Source organism: Uranotaenia lowii, chromosome 2 (genome assembly GCF_029784155.1).
Source record: "Uranotaenia lowii strain MFRU-FL chromosome 2, ASM2978415v1, whole genome shotgun sequence".
NCBI lineage: Eukaryota > Metazoa > Arthropoda > Insecta > Diptera > Culicidae > Uranotaenia > Uranotaenia lowii.
The window spans coordinates 16,689,903-16,712,933 of NC_073692.1; the positions used below are offsets into that span (position 1 = coordinate 16,689,903).

Sequence of the window (23,031 nt, forward strand, 5' to 3'; positions counted from 1 at the left end):
TCTGGGGGTTAATGTTTGGTAATGACACGCATAGCAGCGGCATGCGCCCATACGTGCGGTCAATGTGTTTTATACACTTTTTTTGGTTTATCCTGGGCGACCGACCACGTGGAAGACGGTCGGATGTCGGTTGGGTAGGAAGAGAGCCTCCTTACCTTACCACGCTCATGTGTGGTCCTGCTGCAATCCGGAAGACGACGTTGAGGCACAATTCCACGGATTGTGGTGCAGTTTATTTTCTGCCCGAGAGTTGAGTTGTTCGTTCGCGGATGCCTTTTTGTATCTGCCTACTAAGTTTGAAGAAATCTGTTTGCAGCCACCTGTTGTAGAATAGTGCAACCAACTAGTCGAATCGAATCGTGCTGATTAGTGCCTTATCTACTCTACTTTCAGGAGCATTCGGCTGGTTTGATTGAAACGATGGCTTTGGCGGATGGTTTTAGACTGCCTAGGACCTAGTAGAGTTCACAGTAGTGGGTGGATGAGATAGTGGGATCGCTCATCCATCGATGGAATCTGCTGCTAGTGCCATTTGGTTGCTGGTGTTGGTGAGAGAAAACTTGGTGCAAAATTCTCCCTCTCGCGCGAACCAGATGGACGTTGGTGCGTGTCAACCAAACTGACTGCGAACTTGACTCCTGCCTTCATCGGGACCGATGCGTCTTGCTCTAGTCCTCATCCCTTGCTTCCTAGCCGGGTCCTGCCGGATGGTCCAACGCAATCAGTAAACACATTCTCCGAACGCGGGGTGGGAGTATAGATCCTTATGTACAACTGCTACTGCTGCTCACGAACTTCGAGCGAGAGTGTGAGGACGACCAAGGAGGAAGACCAAGAAATGTGACCGGCAGCGGGAAGGAACATTTGCTGGGAGGATGTGAACTTTGGGCTGCTAAGGAACAGGAAGATGCGAACTTTGTAGAGGTTCAAATGGTCGTCGTTCGCCTAAGACGTTGGTCGGGTTCAGTGAAGAATTCTCAAGACGCAGAAATACGGGTTTTGTGCGTGAATTTACCCAAATCGGTGGGATGGGTGACTGAAGTGAATATCGTGAAACTAGTGAACCGGCAAACATCGAAAAATGTGAAAAATGGATTAATTAACGTCAAAATTGTTACTCAAGTTTTAAAGTGATCAAACTCCAGTTCATAATAATCCGATATCTGTAAAAAATATTATAAGTGTAAAGTATCTTTAACTAGCAATGTACGAATAACAAATAATCAAAAATTTCAACCTCTTGGGGAATCAACTAACCAATCGAAAAAGGGTGCAATAAAGAAAATTTCCGTTCAAAAATCAAATATTAAATACCAGTTTAGCTCAGAAAAACGGCATAGAAAGAAAATTTCTCAAAGGAGCTCGCTAACCAATACAAGCGCAAAAAATCTTTCGCAAGAAAGCGGAATTAGTGAAAAACAAGAACTACATAGTATCCATATACGCCGTATGAACAACCAACACACCTTCAGCAGCATCCGTCGTCTTAAGAATAAGAAAAGCGACTCTTACGCACATCAGCGCGTGACTAGTTGGGGGATATCCTCCGTTGGGTGGGAAAGCCGGGAAAAATCTACTCGTCTCCCCGGCTTCTACCTGCGGCGGACCACGACGACGACAGTTTTGCCCATCTCGGACCAGCTATAATCGATAACGAAGAAAGTGTTGTGTTTTCGGCTGGTCATCATCTACACAGGGAGGCTTCATCAAAATGAAAGAGTAAGGAAAATTTTTTCGAAGTTCACCTCCCTGTACCTACAACTCCAAACGCTCCTAAAATTTTCCCGCAACCACCTCCAGCCATCATAAACTAACAATCTAAAGCCTAATTACGTTTACTTTTAATTTCGCCAAGCAGAAGTTCCCCCAACGCCGCAGCCGATATGTTCGACGCGACCGACTTCAACCCGGACATGATGCTGTCCAATGTGTTCCTGGATGCGGTTGGGTTGGATTTCATGACCAGCATCGAAGAGCTCGGCGAGAACATGCTGGTGCAGGATTTCCTGCACTTCGGCAACTCGCTGCTGTTCTATCCGGATACGGTGGATGGCGGTCATGCCGGATCAACGTCACAGCAACAGCAACTGCCACAGGTTTGTGGCAGTATTCCGCAGCAGCAGCAGCAGCAGTCTCAGCAGTTGCAGCCGACTTTGTCGCTGCAACAGTCCCAGTTGCAGCTTCAGCAGCAGCAACTGCTGCAAGTGCATCAACCGCCAATACCGGAACTTCAGCAGCAGCCCAAATGTTTGATTGATCAGGTAAGTCAGATGCATTAGAACACCTCATATTTTGAATTTCTTTTATATAAATCACGTGAATTTTGAGTACTCAAAACAATAAGAGATATTTTTGACCAGATAACTTCTTGATTTCAATCCTAAGACACAAACTTTTGATAATATTCAAGAAGCATTTAAAAAGTACGGAAAAGCTTTATCAGTATCATGAGATGCTAGTTTTAAGAAAAATCATTTAATTATTTGACGAAATAGCATGCATTTCAAATTGGGTGTTTGGTGGAGGCGGTTGAACATTTTGACGCCTCATTAACAGTGATAAATCCTTGAAAATGGTAGCCCAATTATGAATCCTTATAACTTTTTTATCTTTACTCTAATCGAAATGCGGTCTTGGGATGCAATGTTTGCCATAATTTAAGATTCAAGAAAAACCACATTCAAAAGAAATCGGCTAAAGAGGACCAAAGTTATTGATGAAAAACTGATTTTTCCTGTTGAGCGTTGAGCGACCCCTTCCCGTGGTCCGATCTGGCCGCAATTTGGCATGAAACCTTGTACTAGGCCTAGCATCAATTTCAGTCTGCAGCGCATAACATTTCACAGTTTTAAAATTTTTACGCTATTTTGTGCGTTTTTCTATAAGCTTTCAAATGTTTTCAACAAATTTCGAAAATATCAAATAATTTTTGAGAAAATCGAGGAATACGAATCAACAAAATTGCGATTTATACGCCAGCAGGCATTTGTTAACGTGATACAGAACAATAATAATAATAATTTGATAAGCTTTAAGCCACATTCCTCAGACTTCGAACAAATTCATATTTTAACACGACAATCTGTTAAAAATAAAATGGAGATCCCCCCTTTCCTCAGAAAAGAAATTGTGGAATCTTTTTACTTTTTAATATAATTTGAATGAACATGTCAATATCTACATTAAATTAAAATCTAGTATTTTTTAAACATTTGTAGAATAGAATTATTTCTTCATAAACTTTACGTTATTTTGTATAAGAAATAAATTTGTTTGTGTGGTGAAATCACAAGTAGTACCTATTTATTTTTCTTTGAGTTATACGACAATCGTATTTTATTAAAAAGAAGATTTCCAGTTTTAAAAAGAAGAAGAAATTTAAAAAAAATCCAAATATTTCTTCAGTAAGAAAATCAGGATAAAACAATAATAATAAATTAAAACTTTTCAAAAAATACCAGCAGTGATGTCAGTTGAATTGATTGTTTACAATCCCAGAGCAAGTTTACCGAAAAAAAAACTGTGTTTTTGCGAAAAACAATCTGAATTTCTGTGATTTTATCCACGAATTCTGTGATGGTATTCTGTGATGCAATTTCCAAAAATTTCATTGAAAATTCATGACAAATTGGGTCTTTTTTACAATTTACCAATTCGAAGTTAGAAATCCAATAATTTTACTGAGATTTAAAACGAAAGTCTTGAAAATGAGTACAAAATTTTGTAAATCTGTGAAATCTGTTAATATTTTCAAAATTCTGTGTTTTGTGACACAGATTCTGTGATGAAAATCTGCTCAAAATTGGGTGAATTTTCAGATTTTTCTGTGATTTCGGCAACCTTTCCCAAAACGCATATACCTATTCAACAGCTAATAACTTTTTGGTCTTATTTATAAGTAACAAAATTGCTGTCTTGAACCAGATTGATTAACGAGAAATTTGCTTTAAAAATTTATGAATTGGCACAGAAACCATCAACAGGCCCGGTTCCTCGGAAAAAACAAAAAAAAAGTGTTAATTTTTCAGAACAAAATAACAAAACATACAAACCTAAAAGTTCAAATTTACTCATGTAAACGTTACTTAAAAATTCTGCAAAAAAAAAAATCATGAATGACTTTCAAACCAAAATGAAGTATTTAAGAGCCCAAGATTAGAGAAATTCAAAAATGACCCCGAATCAACTTAGTGTAATATCGTTTGTTTACATTCGTGTTCAAATTTTCACATTGATTTGAATTAAGTTCAAGGAGTTATCGTTAAAACAGACAACAGTATTTATGGATTACTGCTTTTCCTAACCTTATTCTTTGAAATCTTAAATCATGACTCAATGAACTGTATTTTCTATTTTAGATTTCTATATTCTCTATTTGGGGTTTCGTTACTTTCTGTAGAAATTGTGTTTTTTTAATACTTTTACTAGACCATTACACTAATATCACAGTATAATAAAATTGGTGTCTCATTTTTAAAAATCTCTTAATTGTTCTCAAAGAATAAAAATCAATAACAGGATGATTATAATAAAAGTCAGCTAAGCTTCCTTTGATTATAAAATGAAAATTTATGTTCAGATTGGTTTAGAGCTTAATGATATATTCAGTGCAGTGTCAACTCTAGAACTGATTGGGGAGTTTTTTGTCTATCTCCAATAAAATAATGATGCAAAATTGGAAGATCAATTCATTTCATTTGTGATCCCGGAAATAATACGCTGTTCTGGAATCCCCTGCAACAATGTTAAAACGTTTGTTTCTGATCCGGCCTCAGGTAGAAAGACTGATTGGCATAGGAAGCGCAAATTTTCAAGGCTGTTGCTACCATTAAAATTGTTTCTGATTCGGCCTCCGGTAAAAAAGATGGATTGGCACAGAGAGCGCAGATTTTCAAAGCTGCTGCTATAAAAAAAATGTTTCTGATTCGACCTGCGGTAAAAAGACGGAATGACACAAGTAGCGTTGTTTTCAAGGCTGCTGCTAAGCGATGATTATTTGCATATTTGCAACTAAAACTAAAAAACTGTTTCTGATTCGGTATCCGGTAGAAAGACGGATTGGCACAGAGAGCACTGATTTTCAAGGCTGCTGCTACGAAACAATTGTTTCTGATTCGGTCTTCGGTCGAAAAACGGATTGTCACAAGAAGCGCAGATTCCAACAGCTACAAAAAAAAAAGTTTCTGAATCAGCATCTAAAAGAAAGACGGATTGGTACAGAGAGCACAAATTTTCAGGTCTGCTGCTGTGAAAAAATTATTTCTAATTTTGCCTTCGGTAGAAAGACGAATTGGCACAGGGAGAGGAGATTTTTAAGACTGCTGCTACGATTTAAAATGTTTCTGATTCGGCCTCCGGTAGAAAGACGGATTGGCACAGAGAGCGCAGATTTTCAAGGCTGCTGCTAGGCGATAAGCGTTGCTTTTATATTTTTTTTTCCAGATTCAGGCTCCGGTAGAAGATGAATTGGCGCAGATTTTTAAGACAGCCTCTACTAAAAAAAATGTTACTGATTCAGCCTCCGGTCGATGGATGAATTGGCACAACGAGGCCAGATTTTCAAGGCTGCTGCTACGATTAAAATTGTTTATGATTCGGCCTCCGGTAGAAAGACGGATTGGCACAGGGAGCGCAAATTTTCAAGGCTGCTGCTATACGATAAGTGTTGCTATGCAACAATTATTTCTGATCCGGCCTCCGGTAGAAAGACGGATTGGCACAGAGAGCGCTGATTTTCAAGGCTGCTGATACGAAACAATTGTTTCTGATTCGGTCTTCGATTTAAAATGTTTCTGATTCGGCCTCCGGTAGAAAGACGGATTGGCACAGAGAGCGCAGATTTTCAAGGCTGCTGCTAGGCGATAAGCGTTGCTTTTATATTTTTTTTCAGATTCAGGCTCCGGTAGAAGATGAATTGGCGCAGATTTTTAAGGCAGCCTCTACTAAAAAAATGTTACTGATTCAGCCTCCGGTCGATGGATGAATTGGCACAACGAGGCCAGATTTTCAAGGCTGCTGCTACGATTAAAATTGTTTATGATTCGGCCTCCGGTAGAAAGACGGATTGGCACAGGGAGCGCAAATTTTTAAGGCTGCTGCTATACGATAAGTGTTGCTATGCAACAATTATTTCTGATTCCGCCTCCTCCGGTAGAAAGACGAATTGGCACAAGGAGTGCAGATTTTTGTGGCTGTTACTACGATTAAAAATATTTCTGATCCGGCCTCCGGTAGAAAGACGGATTGGCACAGAGAGCAGAGATTTTCACGGCTGTTGCTGCGAAAAAAAAATCTGATTCGGCCTCCGGTAGAGAATAGGATTGGCACAGGAAGCGCAGATTTTAAAAGCTGCTTCTACGACTAAAAATGTTTCTGATTCGACCTCCGTTAAAAAGAGGGATTGGCACAGGAAGCGCAGATTTTCAAGGCTGCTGCTACGAAAAAATTGTTTCTGTTTTCTCCAGTACAAAGACGGATTGGCACATAAAGCGTAGATTTTTAAGGTTGTTGCTACGATTAAAAATGTTTCTAATTCGGCCTCTGGTTGAAAGACGGATTGGCACAGGAAACATAGATTTTTAGTGCTGCTGATACGATTGAAATTTTTTCTGTTTCAGCCGCCGGTAGAAAAGGCGAATTAGCTATGGAAGGGCAGATTTTTAGAGCTGCTGCTATGCGATAAGTGTTGCTATGAAATAATTGTTTCTGATACAGTATCCGGTAGAAAGACGAATTGGCACAGTGAGTAAAGATTTTTAAGGCTGCTGCTATGCGATAAGTGTGGCTATGAAAAAAATTTCTGATTCGACCTTCGGTAAAAAGACGAATTGGCACACTGAGCGCAGATTTTTATGGCTGTTGCTAGAATTAAAAATGATTCTGATTCGGTCTCCGGTAGAAAAACGGATTTGCACATGTAGTGCAGATTTTCAAGACTGCTGCTACGAAACAATTGTTTCTGATTCGGTCTCCGGTCGAAAGACGGATTGACACAGGGAGCGCAGATTTTCGAGGCTGCTGCTACGAAAAAAGGTTTCTGATTCGGCCTCCGATAGAAAGACGGATTGACATGGGAAGTGCAGATTTTTAAAGCTGCTGCTAGCAAAAACTTGTTTCTGATTTGCCCTCCAATAGAAAGACGGATTGGTTCAAAGAGCGCTGACTTTAAAGGCTGCTACTATGAAAAAATTCTTTATGATTCGGCCTCCGGTAGAAAGGCGGATTGATACAAAGAGCGTAGATTTGTAAGGCTGCTGCTATGAAAATAATGTTTCTGATTGGGCCTCCGGTAATAAGACGGAGTAGCATAGGGAGCGCAGATTTTAAAGGCTACTACTATGAAAAAAATTTCTGATTCGGCCTCCAGTAGAAAGACTTATTGGCACAGGGAGCGCAGATTTTTAAGGCTGCTGCTAAGAAAAACTTGTTCCAGAATCGGTCCCCAGTAAAAAAGGCGGATTGGCTAACGAAGCACAATTTTTTAAGGCTGCTGTTGCTGTTTGTTTGTTTCTGATTTTTCCTCAGGTGAATAAAGATTCACTGGAAAAGCAAAAGGGGGGCTGGCTATTGCTAAGATTTTTTTTTTCGGATTGTTCCGGCTCTGGTATATTTTTGATAACATTTTGTTAACCTATGTTTTGTAACAATAAAAAATTGGTTTTCAAACAAATTTGAAATGAATAAATTATGAGCCCTTTCTTGTTTCGTGTAGTATAAAAATTTAAGAACCGCGATATGGTTGAAATAAAGGGAATCTTTCGATTGCTTTGATTCAGTAGAATTATTGAACCAAGTAGGCTCACAACACATGATAGCGTATAAGTTTCATACCTTGCCTTCTTAATCTGGAGTTTTCAGCAGTGAGTTCTGAGTGAGATTTCAAAAAATTCGAAACGATGAGAAGCAAAAATGTACCCCTAAAGGATTATCCATAATCGAAATCCACGCCACTGCGTTTCGTACTGCACCGTGCAGCCAATACAACCCCTGTGCAGGAAAATTAAAAAAGGACTAAATAAAAGGGCATGAATGAGGTAAGAAACCTGGCTGGCAGCGGACCTGACACCTCCTTATGCCACCTTCTTACACCGCGGCCGGCCGGTCGGAAATCCTTCTGGCCATTCGAGAGGGCATCGAATTGCATTGGACCGATTCGTCCGGCACTCTGACACAACAACGGAGGAGATACGGCCAGCCTTACTTGGAGGAAAAAATCGGCCTGCGCTCTCAGGCGAGATAAAAATTGGCTACCCGGTTGTTGGTTGGCCTCAACGGTGGTTGGCTTGTGAGCGGTGTGTGGCCTTCGGGACAACCTTCCCCCAATGACCCCCCCAATCCACAACGTGGGACCCCAAAGAGGACATGGCGACAATTTTCTATATGGATGCTGCGTGCGTCGTCATCTAGTTTTTTGCTCGCTCGCCACCGTCGTCGCCGAATGCATAGTTTTTCCAATTCCGTGTAGGCCTATTCTCGGCCTATACTCGCAGACCCTGGAAAAACTGGGCGGAAAAATTAGAAAATCTCGCTTATGTACGAATCGTTTTTTCTCGCTCGCACTCATCACACGAGATCGCCATCAACTATCCGGCGGCAGAAGCAGCAGCATCGGAAATGCACAACAGCATCATCATCCTGTCCAGGAAAGCCCGATTCGATAGTTGCGTTTTCTCCGGCGGAAAAATTGTGTAGGCATTCTGCGTGTGCGGAAGCGGAAAAATGCGGCAATCGGCGAACGGCGGTGGCGGTTTCGGAAAAACTATTTCTTTTCCTCGTTTTTCTATGTGCGCACCACACGGATGGACGGAAAAACCCGATGCCCGTTCCGATGCGATGGTACGGTTGTCGATTCTCCATCTGGTGTTGTTGATGATTTTGATGTGCGTGTTTTTTTTTTCGTTGCTGCTCTATTCCATTTGTTTCGAATTTGCGCCTGGGCAGGGGTGTGCGTTCTTCCTGGTGCGTGCGTGTGTGGAAGGCTCGAATCGATTCCGCGTTGACTTTGTTGGCCCGGACTCTAGAACGAGCTTCCGAGACTCGGATTGCACCGTTCGTGGAAGTCAGTTTTTTTTTAGATTACTGTCTGTCGATTGGTCGTTTTACAAAAAAAAAACTAAATTGTATGCTTCGGGAAAGTAATATGAAAAAAGTGCCCTCATACATAGATGCTACAGATCAGATAGCATTTGGGGTAAAAAAAAATTCTCGACCAATCCCAGATCTGCAATGTTGTTATAGGCATAGGAGATATGTTATTGAATACAACTTTAGGTTTCCCAAAGTTATAAGGCTTAGGAATCTAGAATTTCTTGATATTCATTCTTACAGATTTAATTATACCAAACGGCGATTATAAATTAACAATCAATCAAAAACTTCTAAATTCTCAACACATGGGACTTTCGCAGGTCATCGTTCAACCGTGGAGGTTATGTGAAATTTTGAAGAATTGACTTCTTAAACGGCTTAAAACTTGTTGTCAAAGTTGTCAAAATTGTCAAAATTGTCAAAATTGTCAAAATTGTCAAAATTGTCAAAATTGTCAAAATTGTCATAATTGTCAAAATTGTCAAAATTGTCAAAATTGTCAAAATTGTCCAAATTGTTAAAATTGTCAAAATTGTCGAAATTGTCAAAATTGTCAAAATTGTCAAAATTGTCAAAATTGTCAAAATTGTCAAAATTGTCAAAATTGTCAAAATTGTCAAAATTGTCAAAATTGTCAAAATTGTCAAAATTGTCAAAATTGTCAACTGTCAAAATTGAAGAAATTGACAAAATTGACGAAATTGTCAAAATTGTCAAAATTGTCAAAATTGTCAAAATTATCAAAATTATCAAAATTGTCAAAATTGTCAAAATTGTCAAAATTGTCAAAATTGTCAAAATTGTCAAAATTGTCAAAATTGTCAAAATTGTCAAAATTGTTAAAATTGTCAAAATTGTCAAAATTGTCAAAATTGTCAAAATTGTCAAAATTGTCAAAATTGTCAAAATTGTCAAAATTGTCAAAATTGTCAAAATTGTCAAAATTGTCAAAATTGTCAAAATTGTCAAAATTGTCAAAATTGTCAAAATTGTCGAAATTGTCAAAATTGTCAAAATTGTCAAAATTGTCAAAATTGTCAAAATTGTCAAAATTGTCAAAATTGTCAAAATTGTCAAAATTGTCAAAATTGTCAAAATTGTCAAAATTGTCAAAATTGTCAAAATTGTCAAAATTGTCAAAATTGTCAAAATTGTCAAAATTGTCAAAATTGTCAAAATTGTCAAAATTGTCAAAATTGTCAAAACTGTCAAAATTGTCAAAATTGTCAAAATTGTCAAAATTGTCAAAATTGTCAAAATTGTCAAAATTGTCAAAATTGTCAAAATTGTCAAAATTGTCAAAATTGTCAAAATTGTCAAAATTGTCAAAATTGTCAAAATTGTCAAAATTGTCAAAATTGTCAAAATTGTCAAAATTGTCAAAATTGTCCAAATTGTCAAAATTGTCAAAATTGTCAAAATTGTCAAAATTGTCAAAATTGACGAAATTGACGAAATTGACGAAATTGTCAAAATTGTCAAAATTGTCAAAATTGTCAAAATTGTAAAAATTGTCAAAATTGTCAAAATTGTAAAAATTGTAAAAATTGTAAAAATTGTAAAAATTGTAAAAATTGTCAAAACTGTCAAAATTGTCAAAATTGTCAAAATTGTCAAAATTGTCAAAATTGTCAAAATTGTCAAAATTGTCAAAATTGTCAAAATTGTCAAAACTGTCAAAATTGTTAAAATTGTCAAAATTGTCAAAATTGTCAAAATTGTCAAAATTGTCAAAATTGTCAAAATTGTCAAAATTGTCAAAATTGTCAAAATTGTCAAAATTGTCAAAACTGTCAAAATTGTCAAAATTGTCAAAATTGTCAAAATTGTCAAAATTGTCAAAATTGTCAAAATTGTCAAAATTGTCAAAATTGTCAAAATTGTCAAAATTGTCAAAATTGTCAAAATTGTCAAAATTGTCAAAATTGTCAAAATTGTCAAAATTGTCCAAATTGTCAAAATTGTCAAAATTGTCCAAATTGTCAAAATTGTCAAAATTGTCAAAATTGAAGAAATTGACGAAATTGACGAAATTGACGAAATTGTCAAAATTGTCAAAATTGTCAAAATTGTCAAAATTGTCCAAATTGTACAAATTGTCAAAATTGTCGAAATTGTAAAAATTGTAAAAATTGTCAAAACTGTCAAAATTGTCAAAATTGTCAAAATTGTCAAAATTGTCAAAATTGTCAAAATTGTCAAAATTGTCAAAATTGTCAAAATTGTCAAAATTGTCAAAATTGTCAAAATTGTCAAAATTGTCAAAATTGTCAAAATTGTTAAAATTGTCAAAATTGTCAAAATTGTCAAAATTGTCAAAATTGTCAAAATTGTCAAAATTGTCAAAATTGTCAAAATTGTCAAAATTGTCAAAATTGTCAAAATTGTCAAAATTGTCAAAATTGTCAAAATTGTCAAAATTGTCAAAATTGTCAAAATTGTCAAAATTGTCAAAATTGTCAAAATTGTCAAAATTGTCAAAATTGTCAAAATTGTCAAAATTGTCAAAATTGTCAAAATTGTCAAAATTGTCAAAATTGTCAAAATTGTCAAAATTGTCAAAATTGTCAAAATTGTCAAAATTGTCAAAATTGTCAAAATTGTCAAAATTGTCAAAATTGTCAAAATTGTCAAAATTGTCAAAATTGTAAATATTGTCAAAATGGTCAAAATTGTCAAAATTGTTAAAATTGTCAAAATTGTCAAAATTGTCAAAATTGTCAAAATTGTCAAAATTTTCCAAATTGTCAAAATTTTCCAAATTGTCAAAATTGTCAAAATTGTCAAAATTGTCAAAATTGTAAAAATTGTCAAAATTGTCAAAATTGTCAAATTTGTCAAATTTGTCAAAATTGACAAAATTGTCAAAATTGTTAAAATTGTCAAAATTGTCAAAATTGTCAAAATTGTAAAAATTGTCAAAATTTTCAAAATTGTCAAAATTGTCTAAATTGTCAAATTGTCAAAATTGCCAAAATTGTCAAAATTTTCAAAACTGTGAAAATTGTCAAAATTAACCGAATTGACAAAATTGCCAAAATTTTCAAAATTAACAAAATTTTCAAAATTGTCATAATTTCAAAACTGTTCAAATTTTGAAAATTGTCAAATTGTCAAAAATTGCTAAAATTTTCGAAAATAAAAAAATGACAAAAATGAGAAAAAATGACAAAAATGACAAAAATGACAAAAATGACAAAAATGACAAAAATGACAAAAATGACAAAAATGACAAAAATGACAAAAATGACAAAAATGACAAAAATGACAAAAATGACAAAAATGACAAAAATGACAAAAATGACAAAAATGACAAAAATGACAAAAATGACAAAAATGACAAAAATGACAAAAATGACAAAAATGACAAAAATGACAAAAATGACAAAAATGACAAAAATGACAAAAATGACAAAAATGACAAAAATGACAAAAATGACAAAAATGACAAAAATGACAAAAATGACAAAAATGACAAAAATGACAAAAATGACAAAAATGACAAAAATGACAAAAATGACAAAAATGACAAAAATGACAAAAATGACAAAAATGACAAAAATGACAAAAATGACAAAAATGACAAAAATGACAAAAATGACAAAAATGACAAAAATGACAAAAATGACAAAAATGACAAAAATGACAAAAATGACAAAAATGACAAAAATGACAAAAATGACAAAAATGACAAAAATGACAAAAATGACAAAAATGACAAAAATGACAAAAATGACAAAAATGACAAAAATGACAAAAATGACAAAAATGACAAAAATGACAAAAATGACAAAAATGACAAAAATGACAAAAATGACAAAAATGACAAAAATGACAAAAATGACAAAAATGACAAAAATGACAAAAATGACAAAAATGACAAAAATGACAAAAATGACAAAAATGACAAAAATGACAAAAATGACAAAAATGACAAAAATGACAAAAATGACAAAAATGACAAAAATGACAAAAATGACAAAAATGACAAAAATGACAAAAATGACAAAAATGACAAAAATGACAAAAATGACAAAAATGACAAAAATGACAAAAATGACAAAAATGACAAAAATGACAAAAATGACAAAAATGACAAAAATGACAAAAATGACAAAAATGACAAAAATGACAAAAATGACAAAAATGACAAAAATGACAAAAATGACAAAAATGACAAAAATGACAAAAATGACAAAAATGACAAAAATGACAAAAATGACAAAAATGACAAAAATGACAAAAATGACAAAAATGACAAAAATGACAAAAATGACAAAAATGACAAAAATGACAAAAATGACAAAAATGACAAAAATGACAAAAATGACAAAAATGACAAAAATGACAAAAATGACAAAAATGACAAAAATGACAAAAATGACAAAAATGACAAAAATGACAAAAATGACAAAAATGACAAAAATGACAAAAATGACAAAAATGACAAAAATGACAAAAATGACAAAAATGACAAAAATGACAAAAATGACAAAAATGACAAAAATGACAAAAATGACAAAAATGACAAAAATGACAAAAATGACAAAAATGACAAAAATGACAAAAATGACAAAAATGACAAAAATGACAAAAATGACAAAAATGACAAAAATGACAAAAATGACAAAAATGACAAAAATGACAAAAATGACAAAAATGACAAAAATGACAAAAATGACAAAAATGACAAAAATGACAAAAATGACAAAAATGACAAAAATGACAAAAATGACAAAAATGACAAAAATGACAAAAATGACAAAAATGACAAAAATGACAAAAATGACAAAAATGACAAAAATGACAAAAATGACAAAAATGACAAAAATGACAAAAATGACAAAAATGACAAAAATGACAAAAATGACAAAAATGACAAAAATGACAAAAAAGACAAAAATGACAAAAATTACAAAAATGACAAAAATGACAAAAAAAATGACAAAAAAAAATGACAAAAATGACAAAAATGACAAAAATGACAAAAATGACAAAAATGACAAAAATGACAAAAATGACAAAAATGACAAAAATGACAAAAATTACGAAAATGACAAAAATTACAAAAATTTCAAAAATTACAAAAATGACAAAAATGACAAAAATTACAAAAATTACAAAAATGACAAAAATGACAAAAATGATAAAAATGGCAAAACGACAAAAATGACAAAAATGACAAAAAGTATCGTTTCGCAAATCGACGCCCCTGCTATTCCCGACTCAAGACGGGGGCAGTGAGCAACACGACAGACGACGCGGAGATGGCAAAAGTTTAGACGCGCAGCCAGTGAGCAATTTTTTCGTGCATCTCTGGCGATTGCATTTTTCTCGCTCTCGCTCGCCATCATTGCATTGCTAGTTCGTTGTTGGTTGGCTGGCGAAAGAGTTTCCGCTAATACGAACGAACGAACGGAAAAATTTCCGCAAAAAAAAACAGCAGCAGCGTTCCGGATTTTGTGTGGATGCATCCAGGATGCACAGAAGAGTACGGAAAATTCACAAACCAATTCTATGGTGTGTGTGGGTGGGGAAAACTTTTTTGTTCTCTTTTTTCCACTCTCTTCGAGGTGCGTAAACCGCGGAAAAATGCAGTTATGTGCAGAGTTATAGTTGGCAAGCAAACTATCGGGAATCCTATTTGATATTTTTACATTCGCCTATGAGGAGACCAACTGACACGTTCCTATTGAATAGGGATGTCCGCACCCCCTTTTATCTATATCGTAAAGTTTATCGTACACACATTCCAACAGGTCGTTGCCCCCATACAGTACATACAGAATCAAACTAGAAAGCCGAGATTGGATATTTTTCCGAAATATTTCATTTTTGATTCGGCAAGTGTAAAAATTCTTTTCATCGGTCTCAGCCACCACTTTTTCTAAGATGGAGGCTGGCAGTCACTGGCATTGCATATCGCAGACTCCTCGAGGACCACCCAGCCCACCACCCACTACTGGGGAGGTTGAACAGAACAAATGCGCAAAAGAGAAAATCTTAAAACTTGACATTCTTGTCCCCTATTATTTAGATCTAGCTTAGGCTACCCGACACACATGTGAACGAGAAAACTCACGCAACAACTCAGTACATAAGACCAACAAACATCACCCTCAAACCATGGGGCGAAAATCCACCACCGGAGCAAACCATCCCGCCACCATGAAGGGGGTGCCTTTTTTGTGTGGGGGTGGGTGGGTGTACTGAATGAATGAAGGGAAAGCCTTTCTTCTTTTCTTCGGCCCACCACGTGTATGTTGCCCTCGTTTTCTTGATGTTCCTGGCAGGACGCCACATGATGGTGGTGGGTTCTTGTTTGCTTTTGCTCACAGTTTTCGCAACAAATTTACCACCCACACACACGAACGTGCTGCTGTTGTTGCGTTGCTCTATGCCTCACCAATACTAGTGCGAATGATTTTCCCAAAGGTGCAGCACCACCTTGTTCCACCTTTCACCACGTATGATCCGGAACTCGAGCGATGCACTTGGCATTGTGCATCGGGAGACACAGTAGGTACCTTCCTTCGGAATAAATCATCAATATCATCAACAAATGTGGCTCCGATGAGAGAGAGAGCAAATTTACGAATAGGGTGAGAGCCTTTTTTCATATTTTCCGTTCCTTATTCCGGTAGAATGTTCTATACTGGGATATTTCCGTCGTCCGTTCGTTTCGTTGCAACACCATATTCCGTTGCACGCACTGTGTTTACTTTTGCTGCTATTTTATGCCTATTTTTTGCATCGGTACTCTCCACGGTGATGATGAGGGATAAATGCGTTTAGAGTCGTTAGGCATCATTACCGATGGCGACGCACTCAATGGATGCATGGGTTGCAATAAATTAGCTGCTTATACTAAGCTTGCCAGATTGCCCGGTTTTATCCGGGTTTGCCCGGATATTTGATGCAAAATTTCGAGAAAATCCGGTCCGGCCCGGTTGCCCGGATATCGTGAAAAAAGTCCGGATATTGCCCGGATTTTTTTACAATTTTCACAAAGAAACCCAAAAAAAATCAAAGTTTTTGAGTAAGTTTCAGCAAAATCGATTAACGGTATGGAAATTTTCAACGGTTGTTTCAAATAATTTCGCTGATTTACTTTCATAAACCTTTAAATATTTAAGTTTTTCAAAAAGTTTTTGGAAGTCTGCAATTACATTAATAAAATATTAATTTCATATTTTTTGCATTTTTTCTTTGCTTTTATGTATAATAACACCTAAGTTTTGCCCGGTTTTTGCCCGGTTTTTGGATTTGAAAAATTGAAATCCATGCCCGGATTTTGCCAGGTTTTTATGAAAAAATGCCCGGAATTGCTAGGCCCGGGTGGGAGTGAAAAAAAATCTGGCAACCTTAGCTTATACATATATGTAGCAGCATTCCTTAATTTTATGTTTTTAAGTTACTGCATTTTGATTTGTTTATCACGAAAAAAAGTGGCTTTAGACAAGAAGCGAGTCTAACATTATTATAATTTCAAACCGAAGAAAGAAATACATATGTAGACGATTTCTAATTGTTCATCTGCCATGAATGTCTGTCAACTTTCTCTACCAACCTTCTGATACATAATCGCATCACACAGGTTGTGTTCACAAAGTGATGAATACCTCAACGAACGCGGAAAGCTAATGAGATCCTAAAAACTTCATAGCGCATATTTAAATAAGCTTCATATGCAAATTTAAACTGATCATCTATGGAAGGAAGCCTAAATACACCAAACTGTTTTAGTTTGAGTATAAGCGCTAAATTTCGGGTTGGTTTTAAACCCATAGTATCTATTGAAAAAAATCCTTAAAAATAATGGCGGTTCTAAGCAGAGCTGTTATACTCTTCAAAACAGCACAATGTGTCCATACACCATGTGAACGCAAGCTTTCTAAAACTAAAACTGCGCGCACCACACGGCGAAAGAATTACTTCTGTTGGCTCTCTTACCCTACCTACCTACCTATTTAAGGATCCGGCGACGATTGACCGGCGCATGGGGCTGAGATAAAAAAATCTCCACTTCTGGCGATCCGGAGCCAGCGTCTTCACTTGCTGCCAGTCAATGTTCTCGTCAACTGTGCGGATTTCAGCGGCTAGACTACGCCGCAACGGGCCTGCCTCTTCTTCGATGCCCATCTGGATCCCAGTCAAGCACCTCTCTGCAAATCTTGTTTTCATCTCTTCGCAGCGTGTGCCCAATCCATCTCTACTAGCGCCTTTTGTTGACATCGGCGATCTAGTTCCACGTTTGAGATCCAGCTGCCAGGCCACCAAGCGCGGATGATGTTCCGCAGGCAGCGATTCACAAAAACTTGCAGTTTTCACGTCGTCGGCGCATATGTGCACCAAGTTTCGCACCCGTACAACGATACGGATTTGATGTTACGGAGACTCACAAACGTAAATCGGACTTTTCTGATCCGGGTTCCACCACCAGGAGTAATCTGGCTACCAAGATACTGGAAGTATTCCGCTTTATCGTCCTGTTGCCCAGCTCCATTAAACTGTGGGGATTTCCTTTGTTAATCTCCATCGACTTGGTCTTTCCGACATTGAATTTGAGACCTGCTGCTTTGGAACTTTCGGTGAGGTCGTCGAGTTTGCTCTGCACATCCGGTTGTGTTTGGGCGAGCAAAACAATATCGTCAACCAGATCAAGGTCGTTCAGCTGCTCCATTGTCGAAGGTTCCACGGTAACCCTCGGTTCGGTCTACAGTAAATCGATCCAGTCAAGATCTCATCCATTACGATGAGAAAGAGTAGTGGTGATAAGATACATCCTTGTCTCACTCCAGCAGTAACCGGGATTGGATCAGACAAGACACCGTCGTGCAGGACTTTGCCCGAAAATGCATCGTATTGTGCTTCGATGAGATGGACTAGACGTTTCTCACAATGATGAAAAACGCAATAAGCTGATCCAGTCTGGACAATGTGCTGCTTAATGAAAATGTTCGCTTCAGAAACTTGCTAAGCACTCTCAACAAAAGAAAATAAAAGCGATCTTCGTTTCGTCCAGTCCGGAACGACAACGTTCCGCCTACTTTCAAGGTAAAAAAAACTCATAAACAAGCAACAGCAACCTCACAAAAGGAACTCGATCGTGCTCCGCAGCAGCGATGCCACAAACATCTGAATCATCGGTGTAGGTATCTTATTCTGTTACAATGGGACTTCTATGGACGAAGATAAAACTCACTTATGATACAGACTTCTTCGTGGCAACGCCGACCGAAGTCCGTGTTTTGTTGTAGCTTGTCTATTTGAAGATTGTTGGATACAGCATCCTCAGCATATTGAGCTGCACAATGTATAGGGTAACGGACCTATTTTGGACCGCTTTGACAAGTGGCTATGCTAACGAGCCTATGGTAAACAAAGAGACGAAATGTCACGATTGGAATTTTTGATTCTCTGCCAGTTTCATTCCAATCGAGCAAAACTAAGCAGTCTTAAAGGCAGCTCTACAGTAGTGTTGCAAGCTCATTATTTTGAAAGGGATCAGATAGCGCCTCTTTGTTTACTCTAGTCTCTTTAGGCTATGCTATTTTCAGAAATTAAAAAGTACATGTTACAATTTTTGATTGCTTTATCCGTTCATTACGAAGATCAAGGCTTTTCTATCGAAACATATCGTCATTTGTTGCAATGTAACAAGATTCAAGCCTAAAAACTCGTTCTTCGATCATCACTCTGGTCGGTATTTTGAACCACCCTCTGGGCGTATTTTGGATCACCCTTAAACTAAATAAGTTTTTTTCTAAATGTAGTAATATATACGACAATGATTGATGGGCAATTATGCGAACAATTCAGTTAATATTTTTCTTTCTTATTCTTGAAGTCTAGTTTTGTTTGTTAACGTTAATTCACTCCTGAACTAACTTTCTTAAATTTTTCCCAAGCCTCTATTTAGATACACTTTTTTATGAATATTTCCAACTACAACCATCTTTTTTCTACAACTTTTAATGCTTTTAAATAGTAAGTCTCGATAAGAATAGAATAAAAACAGAAAAACTTCCGCGTTATATAGTGTTTCGAATTTTTCGAAAATTCCGACAGCACACTGCAATCTCGAAAAAATTTGTTCTGTAGTGTTAAATACTAGCCAGTTGGCTTATCTTTAGGATAAATTTTCAGAACGCAAATCTCCTTTAGGCCATTCAATGATAAGTTAAGGAAGTCTGACATCATCAACTCCGCGACATCAATTGATGCATTTTGACTTCCAAAACCTTAGTGGATTTGGTTTGGCTTCAGTTCTGTAGAATACATTGATTCAAAAAAGATAAAAATGTTCGAGAATTATGCAATGTTTTTATAACCATCTAGAAGACAATTTTATCTTTGAAACTACTTTTTTTCAAAGAAAAAGAATTCTTCAACAGTTGTTTTTTTTTTTTCAAAAATTGCATAACCACAGGGGCTAAAGAACTAGATTTTTAGTATTTTTTCGCTTATAATTTTTACACCCTTCAACAATTTTTTCCTAAGTTTTAAATCACGTTAAGACTATCTCATTGCTATAGTTGAATACATTATACATATGTGGAAATTGTTGCACTATTAACTGAGATATTTCAACTGTTTTTAAACTCAGTTACATATTTGCCGATTTGTTGTTGTTCTTTTCCCAATCCCTTCTTTCGATACAGATAGATAGAGCTGCATTAACCACCACACATTAGTAGGCCAAGCGTTTCTACCAATCCATAGTAGTTGGCCCGTGCGGAACAAAAATTTGATATGTGATGACAATGCTTCTAAATAAATTCTACCCGATATAATATTTATTATATTATATTTTTATGATTTTCATATCGACTATTACTGTTCTTATCTGGCTGTAACTTTAATATGCAATATGGATATAATCGAGAATTTGCACATTTTTTTTCTGAGCAGGGAAAAGCCCGCGGGAGTTGAACTACTTTCAAGTTCATGCTCCCGTATGCATAAAACCTCCTCTTCATTCTTTTTTTTTTTTTAAATAATTTTTTCCAAACACTGGGTTCACAAAGGTATTTCATTAATTTGTGCACTCGTTCACAATATTTAAGAGTTTATCATGATTTTTGGGAGTTGTAATGTTGGCGTTGGTGTTTTTATTTGCGGTTGTGGTATCGACGATATGGCGGTTGGTGGTGGCGGTTGGTGGTGGCAGTTGGTGGTGGTGGTGGTGGTTTTAGGCAGTTTGTGGCGGCGGTTGGCGGTGGTTGGTGGTCGGTGGTGGCGGTGGTTGGCGGAAATGAGAAAAATTAGATGAGAAAAATGAGAAACATTCGAGCATTATTGGAAAATAAACTAAATTTTTGTATTCCGTTTTTTTAAACGGACTCACTCATATATTTAGGATCTCAGTAAAACTTCATGTTTATTTGAAGAGATCTAACTCTAAGGCGTACATCTTTCAAGAATATGATGGCTAGCATCTTACAAATGCTAAAACCACCAACCCACAGAAAGAGTACAATGTATGCCGTGAACGAGATTTGATCTCATAACCTATGGCTTAGATGACTTGAATGCTATCATCTAGGCCACGGTTTATTTAAAGTTTATTTAAAGAATTTTAAGTGTAAAAATCGCAAACATTAACACCTCTATTATGAATACATTGAAATTTTGGCTTTTTTTAAGCTCAAAGAGTATTTTTCCATTAAATTTCAAATTTTCAATAAGTAATCTTTTGGATTCGAAATTAGTTATCTATTCGAAGTTCTATTCGAGTACATTTAACAACCATCAAAGAAATTTTCATATTTTGAATTAAAACTCGACATATTTTGCTTTTAAATAAGTTCTATTGGAGATCAAAATTTGTGTGTAAGACATTAGGGTGTGTCGTTTTGCAACTTTTTTCGAATTTCAAAAACCCTGTAGCCTAAAAAGTTTAATATTTGGTCAAAACGAACGGCAGAACTTTTGCAGATTTTTAAAATGAGATTTAGGTACCCAGGTTTTGATTTGAAATTGTATATAAAAAAACGCGAAAATTTGTTCGGAAAATGTAACTTTTGTTTTTCTCGAATATTTTGTCTCATGACCAGCAAATGAAATGATAATACATGAAGCTTACTGGAAATTTTTCTGGCTACATGGCGATTTTTTCATGAAAAGAAACTATTTTTGGGAACTACGTGTACCGTCTATAATGTCAACTTTAAAGCGTACTTATTTTAATTAAAGGCTATTTTTTTATATCATTTTCAGTTTCCTGAAGCTTGACCCTCAAAATTACTCAAACATTTTAATTTGGTCAAGGTTATAATAAATTTACCCGAATGTCCTAGTGTCACATTGACTGATTTGTAGCCTCCACAGATCATCAGCTTCCTCAAGTAGGTACCAAACAAAAATTTTCTAATTCACTTCCTGCTTATCTGCGGAACATGCAGGTGAGGTCAACGAAAAGTTTCTGGCTGGAAACCTGCCAGGAGTTCGAAATTTGTTCATCACGAAATTTTTCAAAATATCTCTCCGCTAGCGGTCCAAATATTTTACGCACCATTGAACCACCGTATTTTACAAGTTTCACCAGTGGACAGCTTTTAATCTACTGTAGGAATGAAGTTAGGCCTGTTTATTAGTAAACTGGGCGAACCCGCCAGAAAAATGTATCTTTTTTTATCACTTCCTTTATTGATATTTTCGGATTGCGCTTGATAAAACCTCTTATATATCTTACCTTCACTTCTTCTCTTTATAAAAATTTTTGCTCACTGTAAGATACTCTACGACTTCTTTAAAGATTTACCACATACATTTTGGTCGAATAGATTGTTTCCAGTTGTGTTGGGTCTCCCACTGGGACTTTCCTGGATTTTTCTCGGTCCTGTCCAAAACGAATTGTCTATGAGATTCGCTATCTTTAGAACCGCTTGACAGATTCTCACCCAATTTTGTACACGTACACATTACATTACTATATCATTATCATCATTACTACATTCAATAGTTATTCACAAATCAAAGTGTTGAAATTGTGTTTTCGAATGCTCTCCTTATTTTGTAATCCTAAAATAATGATAAATTCAATTTACAGAAACGAAGACAACAGTTCAACAAAAATGTACCTATCAAATGGTCCAATTAAAACAAATAATTATTTCAAAGAAATTCGATTCAACCTAACTACTAAAAGTGACATTTTAGTACCCCACAAGTATAATTTGCTAGATTTTTAACTACCGATGGTGTTTCACCGATTCACCGATATATGTATGCCTATAGCTACACGATGATAAGATATTCGCCTGAATGATGATGATTATGATGGTACACAACGGGCCAAATTGAACATTAATTCACACAGAGCGTGTATATGTAGCTAGCCGGCTGTCTCGGAATGCAATCCATCGGTCAACGGAGCTGAGTAGGGAACGTTGGGGTACAACGACAGGTCAGGAACGTTGTTGTCTGATAGGGGGTTATACGGTCGTAACTTCATTTTCCAGTCTGGCTTCGTCGCGTACCCCGTACTACCCCGATTGGATCCTTGTTCCGTATTGAAGTGCTGCCATCGAGAAACCGTAACAGAGTCGTGCAAATTTCCAACTTCAAAAAGGGGTACGGAAATGAGATAAAAAAAATTAAATCGTGTCCGGCACACAAACTCATCCGAATGGGTGGTTGGACGTGTTTTAAAATATAGGCAGCACGACGAAAAAGTCGTTACCCTGCCTGAGTGCAAGCTACCCGGATGAAGTTCTGTGGGTGCATTTTTATTTTCCCCGGGAAAAGTGTGTGCAAGCAAGAACACGGATAGCTCTAATAAGTTAGCGAGGCGCAGCTACTATTTAGTGAGTGAGTGAGGCTGCAGTGGATAGGGGAAAACGGGGCGATTCGCACCGCCAACACGTAGTTTGCTCTCGTTGAGCTTTGAAACCGTAACAACCATCGCACCACATGTATGTTTTATTTATTTAATTATTT

General features: G+C 36.2%; 1 protein-coding gene across 3 annotated transcripts in view; it reads left to right on the forward strand.

The window, feature by feature from the left end:
* Nucleotides 1-23,031, forward strand: part of LOC129745778 (zinc finger protein 135-like) — a 146,282-nt gene that overhangs the window by 12,246 nt on the left and 111,005 nt on the right. For all 3 annotated transcript variants that reach the window (XM_055739119.1, XM_055739120.1, XM_055739118.1), the window contains exons 2-3: nucleotides 394-1,719; nucleotides 1,859-2,261. In XM_055739119.1, coding sequence (XP_055595094.1) covers nucleotides 1,712-1,719; nucleotides 1,859-2,261 — 411 coding nt within the window. In that variant the 5' untranslated portion in view covers nucleotides 394-1,711. The remainder of the gene's footprint in view (nucleotides 1-393; nucleotides 1,720-1,858; nucleotides 2,262-23,031) is intronic.